The sequence below is a fragment of the Anarhichas minor genome, unplaced genomic scaffold (assembly GCF_050575085.1).
Source record: "Anarhichas minor isolate MPS153535 unplaced genomic scaffold, ASM5057508v1 ptg000113l, whole genome shotgun sequence".
Classification (NCBI taxonomy): domain Eukaryota; kingdom Metazoa; phylum Chordata; class Actinopteri; order Perciformes; family Anarhichadidae; genus Anarhichas; species Anarhichas minor.
Window position 1 is genome coordinate 132,501 of NW_027466559.1, and position 17,483 is coordinate 149,983.

General features: G+C 42.7%; 1 protein-coding gene and 1 long non-coding RNA gene across 2 annotated transcripts in view; both read right to left on the bottom strand.

Annotated features, from left to right (window-relative positions):
- The window catches only part of cbx1a (chromobox homolog 1a (HP1 beta homolog Drosophila)), a 4,186-nt gene extending 461 nt beyond the window's left edge, over positions 1–3,725 (bottom strand). Inside the window, 7 exon segments of the mRNA XM_076082911.1 lie at positions 1–912; positions 915–974; positions 977–1,005; positions 2,910–2,986; positions 2,988–3,005; positions 3,185–3,356; positions 3,594–3,725. The exon segment at positions 1–912 is cut by the window's left edge and continues 461 nt beyond it. Coding sequence (XP_075939026.1) covers positions 857–912; positions 915–974; positions 977–1,005; positions 2,910–2,986; positions 2,988–3,005; positions 3,185–3,295 — 351 coding nt within the window. The 5' untranslated portion in view covers positions 3,296–3,356; positions 3,594–3,725 and the 3' untranslated portion in view covers positions 1–856.
- Positions 3,726–14,674: 10,949 nt separating this feature from the next.
- On the bottom strand, positions 14,675–16,131 carry LOC142940046 (uncharacterized). Its single transcript, XR_012950368.1, has 3 exons — positions 15,617–16,131; positions 15,032–15,358; positions 14,675–14,799 (listed from the first exon to the last, which is right to left on the bottom strand). It is a non-coding gene; the product is annotated as an uncharacterized LOC142940046 (long non-coding RNA).
- Between the last annotated feature and the right edge of the window lie 1,352 nt (positions 16,132–17,483).

The window sequence follows — 17,483 nt, forward strand, 5'->3', positions numbered from 1 at the left end:
TCACAGCTGAGCAAACTAACTTTAGAGAACGAAAAACTAAAACACATCACATCGTTTGGCTTTGTTGTACGATTGTAGTTTTGATATGCTTACACAACCTCGTCGCCTGTTTTGAAGAATTGGACCCTTTGGGTTTGTACGTGTCTTCTGTCACGTGTCACTGATGGTTCGGGGCTCATTAAAATGAGAAAGAAAAGGCAAATTTGTTTAAAAAAAATCATCATCAAGATGAAATGAATGGATCCATTACAATATAATTTCTCTCTTCATGGTCAGTACCAGCAGCAAAAGGCCACCCAAAGCAAAAAGGGATCTGAACCAGCAACCCCTTGGTCTGGAAGCTACTATGCTAGTTTTAATACAGTATACACAACACATGAACATTAGGCAGCAGAGAGAGCACCCTCGTGTGGGAGAGTCAATCGTGCCGAGTTCAAAGTTCAATGCCGTTGTAATTATGCAAATATCAAAAAACGCGTGTTAAACATAGCGAGCCGGGCAAACTAAGGAATGCTCAACGAGCGTGCTGAGAGTTCCGATTGGAGAATGTAGAAAATAAATGAGAAACCCGGGTGGCACAAAGAACAGATTTTTACATTTTCAGTCGACATACAGGTGGAAAACAGGAGGAAAGTGCGCCTGTCTGCCTCTCAGGGCAGGAAAACAAACACGTTTCTCTCGGTCAGCTACCTTGGCAGTTCAACCCTAATCATGTGTGATTCTCTACTCTCGCTGCCAAAGTGGGCTGCTACAATCAATTACCAGCAAACCAACGTTAACCAGCTAAATGTTTATTTCCACCCCTCAACACTTCCTTTTTTTTTTCCATCTTTGCACCTCCTCCACCACCACTCATCTAGTCCTTTTTCTCCTCCTCTTTCTTCTCCTCCTCCTCTGTGGGGTAAGAGTGCAGGTGAGGCGCTCCTCGTAGAAAGAGATCACCACCTGGGGACATTTAACGTTGGCCTCCTTGCGGGGACCAGGTCAGCCTCGTCAGAGTTCTTCCTGTTCATTTGAATTCAAGAGGGAAAGTAGAAAAAGGAGGAGTGGAGGAGGAGGGAGACAGAAGGTGGAGTTGAGAGGCAATAGAGAAACAAGCGAGGAAGAGCAAAAGAGAGAAAAGTGTTAAGACAATGGCCCCTTCCTCATCTATTTCCTCCAACAATAAACACAAACTGAGTTTCCTGTGCTGCCAACGTTACTAGCTCTCCTCCCGACAATTTCAACACAGATATATTTATTGGAATATTGACATTTGTTAACATGCCTGTTGCTTGTGCACATATCAATAATGTTGCTGCATTCATTGTCACTTTCCTCCTTGTAACACACTGCTCACAGCTCCGTCCATGTTCTCCTCCACACTAACTGAATGTTTTGTTCCAGAGATCATACCATCCGAGTGAACAGTGGTTGAAGTGAGTGACTGGAGTTTGCCCCGTGCCGTTTTCTCTTTGATTTACATATTTCATTTTGCCTTTTCAACTCGGTCCCAGCAATCAGCTAGACAGGCCGACAGGAATCCTCCCAGTGGTCAGTTCTGGCCTGATTTCAACTTCCTGCAGTACAAACATGCGGTCAAGCAGGGTCCCCGCCAGGCGGAAGTGTGGCAACTATTTCAACCAATCGCTGTTGACCAGGGGTGCCAAGACACAGAAGAGTGGGGGGGGGGGGGGGGGGGGGGGGGGGGGGGGGGTTGCCCAGAGGGTGTGATCGAGAGGAGCGATGCAAACACAAGCACGGCTTACGGTAGAAACGGGTCGCGCAACGCAGCATCATCATACTATATCGATATAAACGTTATTGTCTTATTTTGTTGAACATACCTTAAAAAGTCACTGTACTGCCCCGCCCTAGTGGCTAGATCAGATCCTTTGTGAATACTGCCACTGAGGCTAGACCAGCTGGGAACCACTACACACAGGTGAAGTCGTTCTATAGCTTTAAGAGCTCTTAAAGCAGTGATTTAAAACAAACAAACACGTAAACATGTTCATTTAAGAAACCATGTCTGGTAGCACAGTAATTGGGTGAGAGAGGAGAAACCACACCTCTGGCAGAGCAATCGTTACGCAGTCAGTGACTAGCTTGTGTTGCGGGTTGGTTGGCTAACTGGCTAGTCTGGTCTAGTCTTTGTGTGGACGGGGACAGACAGAGGAAGGGGGAGGAGAAGCCCAGATTTTCTATAATCTCTTACTTGACAAAAGACAAGTACGAGAACATAGAGATACATTTTTCCACAACGGTTGACGCTAACAACAAGCTAGCAGCTAGCATGGCTGGGCCCCTGTGAGGACTGTCAGCTGCTCCAGAAGGGCAGACAGAAGCATAACCACCCTCAAGCAGGACATCCGTAGACTCTCCAACGGTCTGAATGTAGAGGACGCTCGCTTGTAAAACAACCGTAGCCGTATCCAATACTCTTGTATCGATTTTCCGACATGTCCGTTATTCTTTACACCCCTACCGGTTCAGCCGGGAGATATTAATTATGAATTTATCAAATCATTAATGTTCATCACTTTATCATTGCACCTACCTGATAAAGGATGAGCTCATTCCAACTACTTAAAATAGACTTAATAATCATATGCTCGTGGATACATCAGTTTATAAGTATATATATATTATTGTGTTGAGAATCTGAATCTGCAAAGTAGCCTCACTCGTAACTAACACTGTTAAAAGTTAAAAGTACAACATCTCCCTTCTGAGATGTAGTGGAGCAGAAGTACAACAGCAGCAGCAGTGCAAGTTCCCCAGAGCTGAAATGTACTTCCACACTGCTAGAGCACAGAGCTGTATGCAGGAGTGCAACGCTCTTCATAGAGCCAGCCTCTTCCTTTTGCTCTCAAAGTGCACCGGACTGGGTGCATCCATCTTTAAAATCACAAAGAACAAAGGCTCACCACTTCATGAGGAACATGAGCTCTCCACTGGAGTCCGTCGCTCCGATGATCCTCTCCGGCTGCAGACCTCTGCCGAAAACCTCTGGCCTTCTCACCCTGGAGACAGGAAGTAGAGCAACACAAGAGAACACATGACCAAAGAAGGAAAACAGACAGCAAGAGACAATGCTGCAATGATCGTGAAAGCACCTGTGTAGATTTTATACATGATTAGTTAAAGAAATATATATTATTTAGTTATTTTTAGTCTTCAGTCTGGAGCAACCTTCGCTCACCTCCTCTTTCTTCCTCTTGCTCCCTCGCTCCTCCGAGTCTCCCGAGGTCTCACTGACGACTTTCCTCTTGCCCTCCTTCTTCTTCTCCTCCTTCTCTTTGTGCTTCTGCATGTACTCTGCGATGAGGTCGGGGCAGTCCAGGTTGTCCTGCGGCTCCCACGTGTTATCCTCCCTGGAGAGGTGGGTGTAGACCGAGTGAAGAGGTTTTAGTTAAATGAATTCACCCACTCAATTAACAATTCTTTCTGTCTCTTTTTATTTAAATGCAATTTTCTGAGGTTATTTGCAGGGCTGTAACTTAATGGTGAAACTCTAAACGTGAAGATGATACTGTATGTGGACATTATTCACCACTTTGAACTAAGATCTCAGGGCCGAGAACACAAAGTATTATTCGACTCATACTCACTCTGAGAAGCCCTTCCATTTCAGCAGAAACTCTACTCTGCCCTTCACCACCCGGCGGTCCAACACTTTCTCCACCACATACTCCTCCTCTTCCTCCTCCTCGGGTGCTGCAGCACCCGCTGCTGCTGCTGCACCCGCTGCTGGTGGTGCTGCTGCTGTGGCGGCTGCTGCTGCTGCTGGTGGTGGTGCTGCTGCTGCTGTTGCTGGTGCTGCTGCTGTTGCTGGTGCTGCTGCTGCTGCTACTGCAGGTGCTGCAGGCTGCTCCTCCTCCTCGGCCTTCTTGCCCTTCTTTCCTGCTACGGTCGCCAGCTTGACGTCTGCTGGGGGCGCCTCTGGTGGACCCAAGAGGAAGCAGGCAGAGACAATGAAGATGAAGAAGGGTTAGAACAGCTATAAAGAGCTGAAGTACAGTTTGAAGTGGAGCCACCGTTTTGTCTTTAACTACACTGGCTGACAAATAAAATGAAACATGCATCGAAACTCTGATAAAACTCCCCCAAAAGCTGCAAAATTTGTCAAGAACAAAACACGAGTCTGATAATTCCCAAACAACAATAAACATGACCACCCGTCCACCCATGTGACTTCGAACATTAAAATCCACACTCAGATTAACGGGGCTGTAACGGCTGGATGATGGTAACCACAGTTTAATGTACACTCGCCGTAGAGAAGCCGGTGCGAGGCGCACCAGAAAATGACGTAATCACGAGGGCGCGTGTTGGCTCCTGTGGTCGTGCACCTCCGAATTTTTGTAACTTGGGGTGCGCGATCACGCAACTGTCACAAACAGTTCACTGATAGAAGCACTATTTACCAATTTGCTTTTAAATGCTTTAGAAACAAGACGTCCTAAAAATCTTCCTTTGAGTAAATATTTTCCCGCCAAATCAAATTGTTTCCGTATAATGCATGTAACACCTGACTTATTTATTTACAGGTTTTGGACAAAGGCAATACAGTAGTCCATGAATATGAGATATGAGTTTACAGATAATTACACTCCCTCCTCGTCATAGTGGAGGTTGCTTTATGGCTTTTTGCCGGTTACACCTACAGTCTATGGGCGCGTTTCTGGGTTACACTCGTTGTCTTTTGGATTCTTCAGACTACATTTGTTATAAATGCCTCTGTTCATGCTCGGAGCCTCTGCGGCGCAAGTATAAACAGAGCTCAAGGCCCCGATCACACAGAGACGCGTCGCAGCAGACGCGGTCGCTTCAAAAACACCCCGTGGAAAAGTGAGTTAGGCGAAACAGCTGTTGAGCCGGTGGAGCGCAACCGGGCGATCAAATGTAAATAATGGGAGAAAAACAGATTCAATGCAGATCTTCATCTCTTGCTCTGCTGTTGAATGAGGATGGGAAGCATTTTATAGTTCATTGTAATTAAAAAAAAAGCTAATATCAACCTTCTGTCTGCCTTGGTCTGTTCCTACCACATCTAGGTAATGGTAAAGTAGTGAAGCCCGCCTCTTGCTCGATTTGATTGGCTGCCTGGGCCATGAGTGCTATTGACGAGCGGTACGACTCCACCCTGAAAAGTTAAGAATAATTTAACTTGTATGCGCGTCTAAAAACGCGAGAACGCGATGCGCGGAGCAAGAGAGGAGGGACATCTCGCCTGGCATAGTCGTACCAAATCAATTTCTTTGTCTATTCATACCACAATCCAATCATCTCTGCTTCCTGTAAAACTAAATATGAAGTGGTCCAACATAACTTAGCACCTGACAATTTCAACCAGTAATCCATCGATCTTTCTGCAATGTGTAGCCCTGTTTGCCACTGTATCAACAAAGAGGTCCTTTTGAAATGAGTGAGTAGCCTGCACTCTGACACAGTATTATTGTTTGATTATTGTTTCAAAGAACACAGAAACAGCATTTGATTCAACTAAACGATTAACGGGTGCACCGATCAAAATGTAACTGTGTATGTTCTGAAAATGTCATACCTGTACAACCCTATTGTGTACTGTGACGTATTCCCCAATGAAACGGAATATTTGAGCGGTGTACGTTACAAGAGGGACTCATATCGAACCCTTTGCATTTGATTGGATGGTTAAAAGTGGGCAGGCTACGAATGTAGTGCAATACGGTGCTACAAGTTAAAGATGGATTGATGGATTATTGGTTAAAATAGTTCGATACATACCTGCAAACTCATAAGAGGTGAAAAAGGTGACAAGCACCCTAACCCGAAACCCTGTCGGGGGGTGCGGGGGCATTTTATTTTAAATATGAGCATTAAAATGTAGCATTCTGTTGTACTCTGAGAAGAAAATTAAGTGATAAGACAGCATTTACTTTAAGCAAAAAACTAATTTGTTATTCAGTTATTAATCATTATTTCAGCTCTAGTTGAACAGCTGGATAGTTAGTTTTTTTTTTTTCTCCAATCAATATTATTATCAACCTTTATTTAGACAAAATCCATTGAGACGGAGGTCTCATTTTCAAAAGTTTTAGTCATATAACAACACAGATAAAATGTTGTTCTCCCTTCACGTCTGTTTAGACCTCCACCGTTATCCGAGACCGTTATCCAGGCCCAGCGCCTTCACATCTCAGCCCTGCGTCAAGCTGCGCTACACAACCAGCCTCCTCTCCCTGAAGCTCTTTGACCTCATCAGTATCTGGGCCTCATGTTTCGTGGTCATGAAAGTTATTCTGACCACGAAATCATCCTCATTCTACTTTGAGTTAAAAAAAAAAACAACAACCTGCAACCAGATGCGCCGGTGTTCCGGTTTAACGTTAATGAGTGACTGAGGGGGGGTTTGCATGTTTCATCCCGTTACGTTTTTTCCTCCTAAATTGCGATAATGACGAACGTTAACAGTCGACAAAGTTTCGCATGCAGTGGACGTTAGCCTTAAGTTGGAGGGTAATGAAGACGATGTAGACATCTTATCGCTGAATGGCCAACACTCGACACATCAAAGATGTTTTATTGTGAAGATCACGTCATCACCCCCCCCCCCCCCCCCCCCCCCCCAAAACAAAATTAAAACTCTACGGATCTATACGATTCACGTGGATGACATTTTGATTCAAAACGGCGAATTTCGCCGAAAAGCGACAAGTTTGCAGGTATGCAGACACTAAGCTACGTAAGAAGACCATTTTAGATATAAAGGAAGAAAAGATGATCAATTTTGACTTAAAAAGACAAAATTATCTGATTTCTGCTTAACAATGACAGAATTGGTAACAAATTACTTTTTGTTATAAAAATATGTTTATTGAAATGTTCGGTGCCAGATTACTATACTGCTAACTCATCATTGATTGGATGGAACACATCTAGCAGAAGAAGGGGTTGCAGACTAGTTGAAATTTGATTCTCGGGCTGACGGCCTATCAGGATTCTCCAAACTCCTTCAATTCATGATTGGAGAAAACTAAAGAGTCCTCTTGGACTTGCAGACTTCCCGTCCAACCCAGATCAAAAGCCGAGGGGAAGCCATGTCAGGCCCGGGAGAGAGAAAAGAAGCTGAAAGCAGAGCATGTAGGGAAAGAAAAGGGGGAGGGGGTCGCCAGATTAGAGCAGAGCTGCACCATTCAATGGACTGAGGGCCTTTAACTATTACGTCTGGAGTGTGTCTGCAGAGCGGTTCAACACCAGCAGCCATTTTGGCAGATAGAACAACCGAGGAGTGGAATCTCTGCTGTCTAAAACTCTGTCTGTCCTGCTGTTACCACGGCCATGTCTGGGCTCGTCACGGGCCCTTTGACTCACTCAGGAGGTCGCATCCTCCGTGGCGTTTAGCAAGCAAGTGTTTAGGCTTCATGGGAAAGGGAAATATTGACATTCACTCATCTTATCTACACCAGCGGTTCTCACACTCTGGCTTTAACTAGGGCTGGGCGGTATGACCAAAAATGCATATCACGGTATTTTGTAGGATTCTGGCAGTTTCACGGTATATATATATATTTTTTTGCGTTAAAGCATTAATTAATTAACACCGAAAAGAACCGGCCGGCCAACCTGCCAGCGAGTGGTGAACAGCTGTTTTTGTGGCGTGTCTTCCGTTCCGTCACTTCCTGTTTCCTTCACCTACATTCCCCTGGGTCCTAAGTCCCTCCATGTACAGCTTCCTATCACCCTGTATGTACCAACTTACATTTATAACAAATACCACACATATTACACGGTAATCAGCGTTGCATGTGTCTGACCTTTTGTTGTTCAGTCTTTGTTCATCCTGCATCGATCTTTTCTGTTCTTTAATGTAACGTTACTGGATCAACAGAGCCTCTTCCCAGCTGTTCATATCATATGGGAAATTAAAACCGGTATACCGCCCAGCACTAACGTTAAAATAAATGTCGTCCGAGGGGTCAGGACATTTCTACGTCTTGGAGTCTAAATTCTGGAAACATGCAACAACGCGTAACCAAGCCGTGTTATCGGAATTAATAAAAAAACTCATTCAAACACTTCACTTTTTGTGTGAATTGTCTGTTGGAGATTAAACATAGCCTCTAATGACATTTCAATACATTCAGTATTAAAACACATTCTACCACCAGTTCCCAAATCTAACACTTTAAAGTTTCTTTAAATATTTATTTTTATTTATTTATTTATCACCACTCTTCACATCGGCGTTGGGCCCGAAAAGTGGAAAACATGGACGGCATCACGGAAGCTGATGATAAAAGAATGGAATCGGCTGCAAAACGGTATATACCGGATCTGCCGAAATGTGGATACAATTTATGGAAATCAGGGTTTGACCTGCCCATATAAACGTTTCTCAGCACCTAAGCAGAATGAACAAATTAGTAATATTATAATGATGCCGCTATGTTTAGGTTTTGTTTATGGGCACGCTGCTTATGGAGCTAAATCCAGGTCAAAAGTTTTGTTCATTTGAAAAAAAAAAAAATGTGAACCTGAAAGTTCAAGTTGTGGTCTTGAACATTGAAAAATACAGCAATGTATTCAAAATAAAAATAAGTGAATGAAAAGTATTTTTTTGGGTTGAATATAATTTTGATTCAGTTCTGGAATTTTTTCAAATACTTTTACATTTTTCAGTTTCATATATATTTTGATATTTGAGTTCTTATATTTTTCAGTTTCATATTTTCAGATTCAAATCTTTTTTTCAGTCCAGATAATTTTTTTTTTCAGTTCAGACTTTTGACCCTGATCTAACATGGGGGGCGTGGTATCAACTGAGAGGGGCGTGTCATCATGAGTGACAGCATAACAAAGAACTTCCTCAACCACGTTACCTGAAGGCAACGTGGTTGAGGAAGTCCAGACAACTGGAGCACAGTCACTATTTTGTAAACTACAACACGACATGAACAATAAATATTTTGGCAACCAGTATACAGTTTAGCTCATGCCATGGAGCTGTATTGAGATGAAATAATAAAATAAAACAACATATATGTTGGGCTGGCTTCTTGCCATTAACTTTGAACTTCTTGTCCTAACATATACATTTGACTATCAAATTTTGAATAACATTGTAGTATACAACTGTATGGATGCCTTGCTAAAAAATATTGATAAAGAACATCAAGAATAATCAAGGAAACCTTGCAAATGAATGCAAAAATCACATGATGGAAATGCTACTTCCAGGGAGTACAACATTGATGACTGCTAACACCCTTAAACTACGCACTTTCTGCACCCAGGGATAGTACATATTGAAGACCAGCGTTATTGACCCGTTTGGCCACAAGAGGGAGTTTACCTTTAAGTGAGCGCTTCTGTCAGCTGGTTTGGTTGCTATGGCAACAAGTGCCAACTGATGTTAGCCTACATTAGCTTAGCTTAATAAAAACGAGTAGCCATACTATTACAATTCGGCATTGTTTACTAAACCAATTACAACTACCAACAGTCATACCTTCAAGGACCTTAATGTATTGTTACATAGTGTCAAATAACGACAAATAAAGGCTAAACTGCCGCGGCAGCCGAGCTTACAACAGGAAGTGCCTCTACTAGCTGCCGCTGCCACATTCTGAGCTTGTCCTGTCTCGTGGACACCATCGAAAGGATACTATGCTGCGTTCACAGTGGTGTGTGGAAGTGCTAAAACGTCAGATATTAAAGTGTGGTAGTTGAACGGCCCAATGTGTCAGTTTATTGCTCTTTTACTGTGATTCATGCCAAGTAGAGGCTAAAACAGCTTGCTAAAGAGAACTTTGTCACCATCGTAATTTTTTTTTACTTCCAATCATGTGAATATGGTGTATAGAAAGTGTTGAATCATAATTCTCGCGGTGCCCACGTTACCTGAAGGCAACGTGGTCCTCAGCCCTCGTTATGCTGTCACTCATGATGACACGCCCCTCTCAGTTGATACCACGCCCCCCACGTTAGATCAGGGTCAAAAGTCTGAACTGAAAAAAAAACGATCTGAACTGAAAAAAAAGATTTGAAACCGAAAAAAAAGGATTTGAATCTGAAAAATATAAGAACTCAAATATCAAAATATATATGAAAGTGAAAAATGTAAAAAAAAAAAAAAAAAAAAAAAAAAAGTATTCGAAAACATTCCAGAACTGAATCAAAATTATATTCAACCCAAAAAACCTTTTCATTCACTTATTTTTTATTTTGAATACATTGCTGTATTTTTCAATGTTCAAGACCACAACTTGAACTTTCAGGTTCACATTTTTTTTTCAAATTAACAAAACTTTTGACCTGGATTTAGCTCCATAGCTGCTCAGCTCCTGCTACACTCCTCCTGCTCAATTTAAAGCAGTGTTTTACAAAAGGATGGAATGTTTTGTATTGAAGCACTTTCAATGGGGCCCTAAATTAGATAACTTAGTAAAAAAGAAAAGGTGTCACTTTTAAAGCTGATTTGCTTGTTACTCCTGTTATTTCCTTCTTGCAAAACAATGAAGTTTTCATTAAAACAAAAATGATGACTGGTACACTTGAATTGAATTCCTGTTCATTTTGAAGATTTTGTTCCAAGTTGCTGGTGTACGATTTATTATTCTAACACTAAATAACAAATCAGTAATTATTTCTTTGTTACATTTTGTTTCACAAAGATAGGAGAGAAATCTTTAAGTCAGGCCTGCGATTTCCTTACGCACAAAAGAACCCAGATCCTGGTCACTTCCACAGCTGATTAATTAAAATCTGGTATTGGATCGGTTCTATGTATCGGCAGTAGGGTTGTCACGATGCCAAAATTATGACTTCGATACGATACCTGCCATAAGTATCACGATATCCGATACTTACGATACGATACCAGAATTCGATACAATACCACAAATACGATACTGGTATATTTATCTATAATAGTAATAAATAAAACATCTGTACGGTTCCCTTTTTTACCAGCTTGTTCCTGCCCAGCTTTTTGAACACTTAACAAATGGCATTAATATTAATGTTTAACCTCTTCGCATCTGTTGAGCCTCTCATATTTCCGCTGGCTTTCAAACACAGCTGAAGGGGACTCTGTCTCTGTGTTGCTACTGACATCTGTTTGACTGTCTGTGGGAGTGGGTGGATAAACAATGCTTCATTTACTTGCATAGTGAGTTTGATATTTTCACTTCATATTTTATCTTAATTCATGGAATAATTATTTTTCCTTAACTAAAAATGAAAAGAATTCGCTCAAGATGCAAAAGACAATTGATGCAAAATGACTACATGCTGGTAGAGCCTGAGGCCTCAGGCTCCACCAGCATGTAGCCATTCTGCATCAATTGTGTTTGATTTAGTACACTTTTGTGTGCATTGTGACCTCATGAACATATAGGCTTGTCGTCAAACTAGGCTAAGGTACTTGTGTTAGCTGTATATAGGTGAGCTTGGGGGTGTTCATGTTTATAATCACATTTGCTTACCCGTCGTTCTTTGAAAAGTTCGGGGTGTCTGTCTGAAAGGTGCTTTGCCATGTTAGACGTGTTGCCTCCCTTGGTCTGTGTGGCTTTGAAACAAGTTTCACAGACGGATCTCTGTATGTCAGTGGGGACCGTACACGGACCCCCATTTCCGTTTTTGTTTGTTTTTCCGTTTTTGGTTTGAAACGAAAAACGAGAATATTTCCGTATTGTCGTTTTTTCGACTGAAACGGTAAAACAGACTATCAAAACGTACACGGCCCTTGATGCATGTCTCCCCTGCTATCACTCGCTGTGAGTGAGCGCTGCCTGTTGCTGTGTGAGCGCTGGGTAGCCCCGCCCCCTTGCAGTCAATGCCTGCAGGCAGCATGACAGGGAGCGGAACAGTGAGTGCGCTCTGATCGCTACTATTAGTATCGATACTAAAAATATGCGAAATCGTATCGGTTTTAACGTACGGGTACCGCGGTACCTTTTTTGTATCGATACACCGTGCAACATTAATCGGCAGACACCCAATGCTAGTGGTGTAATGGATCATTGTCCATCTCTGATCCGTACAGACCCCCCCCCCCCCCCCCCCCGTCGTGGTACGCCACGCATGTGAACCTCGGATTAATTACACAGTTTAACGTTAACCATCACAGTGGGAAATAGAGTTTTACCGACGATCGTTATCCGACAACATTCAGTAAAATATGCGATCAGGACATCGACATTTATGCTTTTCTAGTCGACGATCTTTGATAATGTTACGTTGTTAACGACACATCTGTGTTTAAATCAACAGGAGAGCTTCATTTTCATTTGAATTGTGTGATTTTTGGCACAAAATAAACAGTCTGGAGCCTTTTAGACCAGCTGGTGTAATCAAACAACAAAGAGATCTGTATCTGCCAATATGGATCATCAGTGATCGGCAATTAGTATCGGTGGGAAAAAAACGTGATCAGGGATCTCTAAAAGTTATATTTGCTCCCTTTTTTCTTTTGTGCTGATCCGATCCGTGATCCGATACGAAGCATGAGCTGTACGATCCATTGCACCAAAAGCATAGGTATTGCAATCGGAACTGAACCAGTCGGATCGGTGTATCCTGAGCTTTAACCGAACATTCTCCGGTCTACCTCAGCTAAATAAACAGAGTTTTAAATGTTTTCTGCAGAATGAATATAGAGATTGATATGAGCAATAACGTAATGTACAGCACACTACAGGGCATCCGTTTTTTATATCATGGAGATATAATAAAAAAAATTTGATTTCATATATAGCAACTATATTTTCAGAATATGACTTCAATCATGACTTATCAGAGGACACAGATATGTGGGCACATTAATGTCTTGAGTGTCCACAATCATTGAGATGAATTGGTGCCACGTGCAAATGTACGGAGGTTACTCCCCCAAACAAAAAGACACAAATAGACTGCAGAGTGACCATGCCTACATGTGTGTCGACTCAGCAGAGAACGTTAAATGAGAGAAGTTTATCTACTGGAGAATATATATGTGAAAGCAATACAGAATGGCCGCGAGCATTACATTACATTCAATATTTGTTTATTTGTAACGCGTCACCTGGCGCGTGAATTCCATGTTTACCTTAACGTGCATACCGTCATTTCCGCTATGAATTGACTCAAAAAAGAAAAGCACCAATTAGTGCATACAAATTCAGAGTGCAAGGAGATAAGTGCTTGACGCCCACGGTCACCTGGGGGAGGATTCCCCCCTCTCTAATGTTTAGTGGTTTTGGTAGACGGTTAGGTTAGGTCCCCCCCCACCCTCCATGTCTACCGAATAACCGTGAGCGTGATTTGCAGAGTGCACCCACAGAAGAAGAAAAAAAAACACTGCGGCAGCCGCAAATGTTACACACGTGGGCAAATTAAACAACTCCCGATGAGGGTTGCTGAGTTACAGTAAGAGCACACAAAGCCCGGCCGGTAATTGCATAAGAAAAGCGTCGAAGCCAGCATGCTGCACATCGGGCTTCTTTTTTGTTTTTTTACATCATGCTTTAGCCTCTCTCGCGCGCGCTACATTATACGGTCAGCGAATGCGAAAAAAATAATTTCTGACATTCTCGTTTATTCTGATACGGACGTAATATATTGCAAATCACCAAACGCCGGAGCGGGCAAACGAGCCAGGCGGCCCAGTCCCCCCACAAACCACAGGGCAACATGGCTGGCGCGTTTTCCCCCTCCAATAGCTTGCTAACGTAACGTGAGCCTTACCTTTTCAGATAAAGCTTCGGAGCTGTTGTATGGGCTCGCGGTAGGCCCGATGGAAAGCACCGTGATTTGAGCGTCTGCTGTCGACGAGTAGCAAAATCCGAAAACGCGCCAGTAGCGACACACAACTGCCACGGGGATGAGTGGCGTGCACTGGGTCGACTTTCCCCCCAATGTGTTCGGCTACTGGAAAACACAATAGCCTCGGCGTCGCTAACAACCAGCACCGATCCCGTTCTGCCCGCCAACAACACTGACGGACGTTACGTCAGCGAATAGTTTGATTAGCAATGCACTGTGGGAGTTGAAGTCTTCTCCTTCAGTGGTTAGCGAACCAGCTTATTGGTGATTTTAAAGATTCTAAATGAGATTTACCCAGTGGTGTATAAAGTACCCAAAAGCCATACTTGAGTAAAAGTAAAGATACCTTACTGGAAAACTACTCCAGTAAAAGTAAAAGTCACCTATTAGAATACTACTTGAGTAAAAGTCTTAAAGTATCTGATATTTATTGTACTTATGTATCAAAAGTAATTTTCTGATATTAAATGTACTTAAGTATTGAAAGTAAAAGTACAAGTAAATGCTGTTAATAAAAAAGCAAAGGGTCAGAATTTTGAGAATTATGAAGTTTATTCTTTTAAGTGCTGTGGGCACCATGACCAAGGACAAGAAGTTGTGTTGAAAATAAGGGTTGGCTGTGATCCATACAAAAGCAGCACCGAAAGTAACAACCCAGTCATTACTGGAAACTGAAAAATGTCTTGTTCATCTTCAAAATAAGTTGGTTTTCAAAATTGCGAGAATTCAGTCTCGCTCTTCTTGGGCTGAAGGCTAGTCCTGCGATGCTAAATAGCCTTTCACAGGCCGCTGAGGCAGGTAGAGGTGTGTTCAGCTTCACAGACAGCTTGCACACAGCTAGGAAGGATTTCAGCAAGTGCATGTGATCTGTTGAACAGGCCAAGTATCCATCCAGTTGTTTGGTGCTGTCTTGTGCTTGAGACGACAGGGCAGAGAAGAAGTCATCTTCATCAGATGAACTGGACCTGGTGGCATCACCTAGCTGCAGGGAGGGTTCTTCCATGTGCTGCTTGATGTAGTCCATTCCTGAAATATAGTGAGGGTGAAAATATAAATGATAGGATTAATACAACTTTCTAACATATCATGACCCCAACCTAAGGTTTTGTACAAAATAGTTTGTTTTAATTTGAGGTTTATACATTTAGTTTCATGCACTGTCCATGCATCCATAATTGATTTGTGGATTTGCCAATATTACAAAGAGTCAAAATGTACACCCATACACTTATTTTTCACTATCCCCATGTTGTCTTACCCATTCTGATTGTGGCATCATCCTTTGTCCAAGTTGTTCGGAATTTCGGAAGAAGAATCCGAAAGAATCGCAGCTGCGATCAACTCAGGGTCTCCTGACATGTGGCCAAAACGATTCTTTATTCCCACCTGTAGAGCATCCACCAAAGGCTTGCAGTACTTCAATGGCAACTTGACTCTGTCAAGTTTGGCGGTCAGCAGGTTGATTGTTGGAAGTAGCCACCCCATGTGGGCATTTGGCTCTGCTTGCAAGATGTTGGTTGCCTGGGCGACTGGGCTCATGACAGCGGCATACTCTGTGAGGAATGCGAGTTCAGCTGGATTGAACCTGTGATGAAAACAAAAACAACAACACCGTTTTATAACACTATATAACCATTTCATCAGATTCAACAAAAAATTGCTGGATGAGTAATTAACTAAAATGGATCAATGATAAGTGGAAGTTGGGATACAATGTGAAACAGTTATTAGTGCCCAGGAAAGGGTGGGGAAACACATCCACAGTTCTAGAGACATTGAAGATATTATGTTCAATTATGATGAAATAATAAAACATAATATATAATACATAATTCTTACTTACATCGGAACCTTTAGGTCTGTGCAGAGGACTCTGATGGTCCCCTCTCCCTTGTCTTTGATTATCCTCAGCAGTCTTTCCACTGCCAGGAACAAGGAGTTCCACCTGGTAGCATTCGGGCGCAGCAGTTGGAGGGAGCAAGCATCTTCAACAGTTTCGGCTGCAAGTGTTGATCTTCCACATTTGTTCCAAAGTGCATTACACTTGCCAAATGTTGAACGGTACACTTTCTTGTATGCCTCAGTGAATGTTGCTTTCTGGGCATCAACCGTAGCTATTAGGTTGAGTAGGTGACAAGCACAGCGCTGGTGCTTTGGGAGCTGGAACTCCAAACCATCATCTTCATTCAGAAGCGCTGACACATCAACAAACTCCACTTCTTCACCCCCCTCTTGATCCTCTTCATCCTCTCCTGGTTGAGATGCATCACCATCACTTCCGACTGCATTGTTCTCATCTTCACCAAAAACTTGGAAAGCTTTTATGAAGTTAGAGCCATTGTCTGTTGTTGTTCTCTGAATCTTCTCACAAATTTCGAAATCGGAATGGATGTCATTCTGCCAACACATCAAATGTGTGCGAACCTCTCAGTTGTTTACAGGCTAGGGCTGCTGAGCATCTTTTGAGACTGTCAGGGTCAATCCAATGGGCAGTAACACCAATGAAGCCCCGCCTTCTGACAGACCAGCAGTAAGTGGTGGTGGCGATATGGTCAACTCCCCTCATGGCCTCAGTTACCGCCTTCTTCATTCCCTTTGAGGCATTATCAATCATGGAGCGCAGGGTCAGCCGTGTCATAATTGTTGCATTAGGCTGCAGTTGCTTCACAAAATCTCTAAATGGTTCTTGTTCAACAACACAGAATGGCTGGAGCCCTTGGACCACATACTTCACGACAGCTTTGTCAATGGACCTCTGAGACACAGTCAAGGTGTTCACTAATGTGGTCTGCTTGCTGGTGGAGGGAGTCTCAGGAGCCCTTTTTCTCTTTGTTGATGTCAGCTCTCCATATTTTTTAAGGTGGTGTAAATGCTTTCTCTGAAACAGTGAGAGAAAGACATTTTGTAAGCATAACAACTTTAGCTATCCCCACTTGCTACACACACACGTGCATGCATCTCCAACTCCGACGCGGTTCAAATCGTAATGCTGCGCTCTCGCGGCTCCTGTCAATCCTATGGTGTGGTGGCTAACGTTAACGCTAGCAAATTTAACGGTAGCTAACTTAACGTTAACGCTAACGCTAGCTAATTTAACGTTAAGTTAGCTAACGTTAACGTTAGCGTTAACGGTAAGTTAACTAGCTAGCTAACGTTAACGCTAACACTAACATTAGCTAACTTAACGTGCTGCAATGATTATAGCTAAGATGACTCAAATCAACAAAATCTCACAAATGTCAACACTTCCTCAGCTCACTAACTCGCTAGCGATCTGTCTACTACACTAATTGTCTCATTTGATTTACGATAGCTAGGAAACGTTAGCCTAACATACACCATATAGCTAAATTAGAAGATCAAACCCCCCCCCCCCGCCAAAGATATACTCCAATCCTGTGGGAAACACTGCTAGATATCTTAACAGGTCTATGCTATTTATGATAACTAAACATTAACGTTGCGGCTCATGGGATTCATCTTAATTTACCTCAATGTGTTTCCTGAGGTTGGATGGGGAGTTTTTGAATACCAATATTTCGGTAGATTTCGGTAAGCATAAGAGGCACTTCATCCGGTACGAAGAATCTTTCACTCCAACATAAGAAAACATTCCTCGCAAATATGGCCACGGGTGTTGGTCTTCGTCACCACTGTCGTTTGTTGCGGGAGTAGCAGGTGCTTCCATCATGAAATCAGTCATCGTCTTC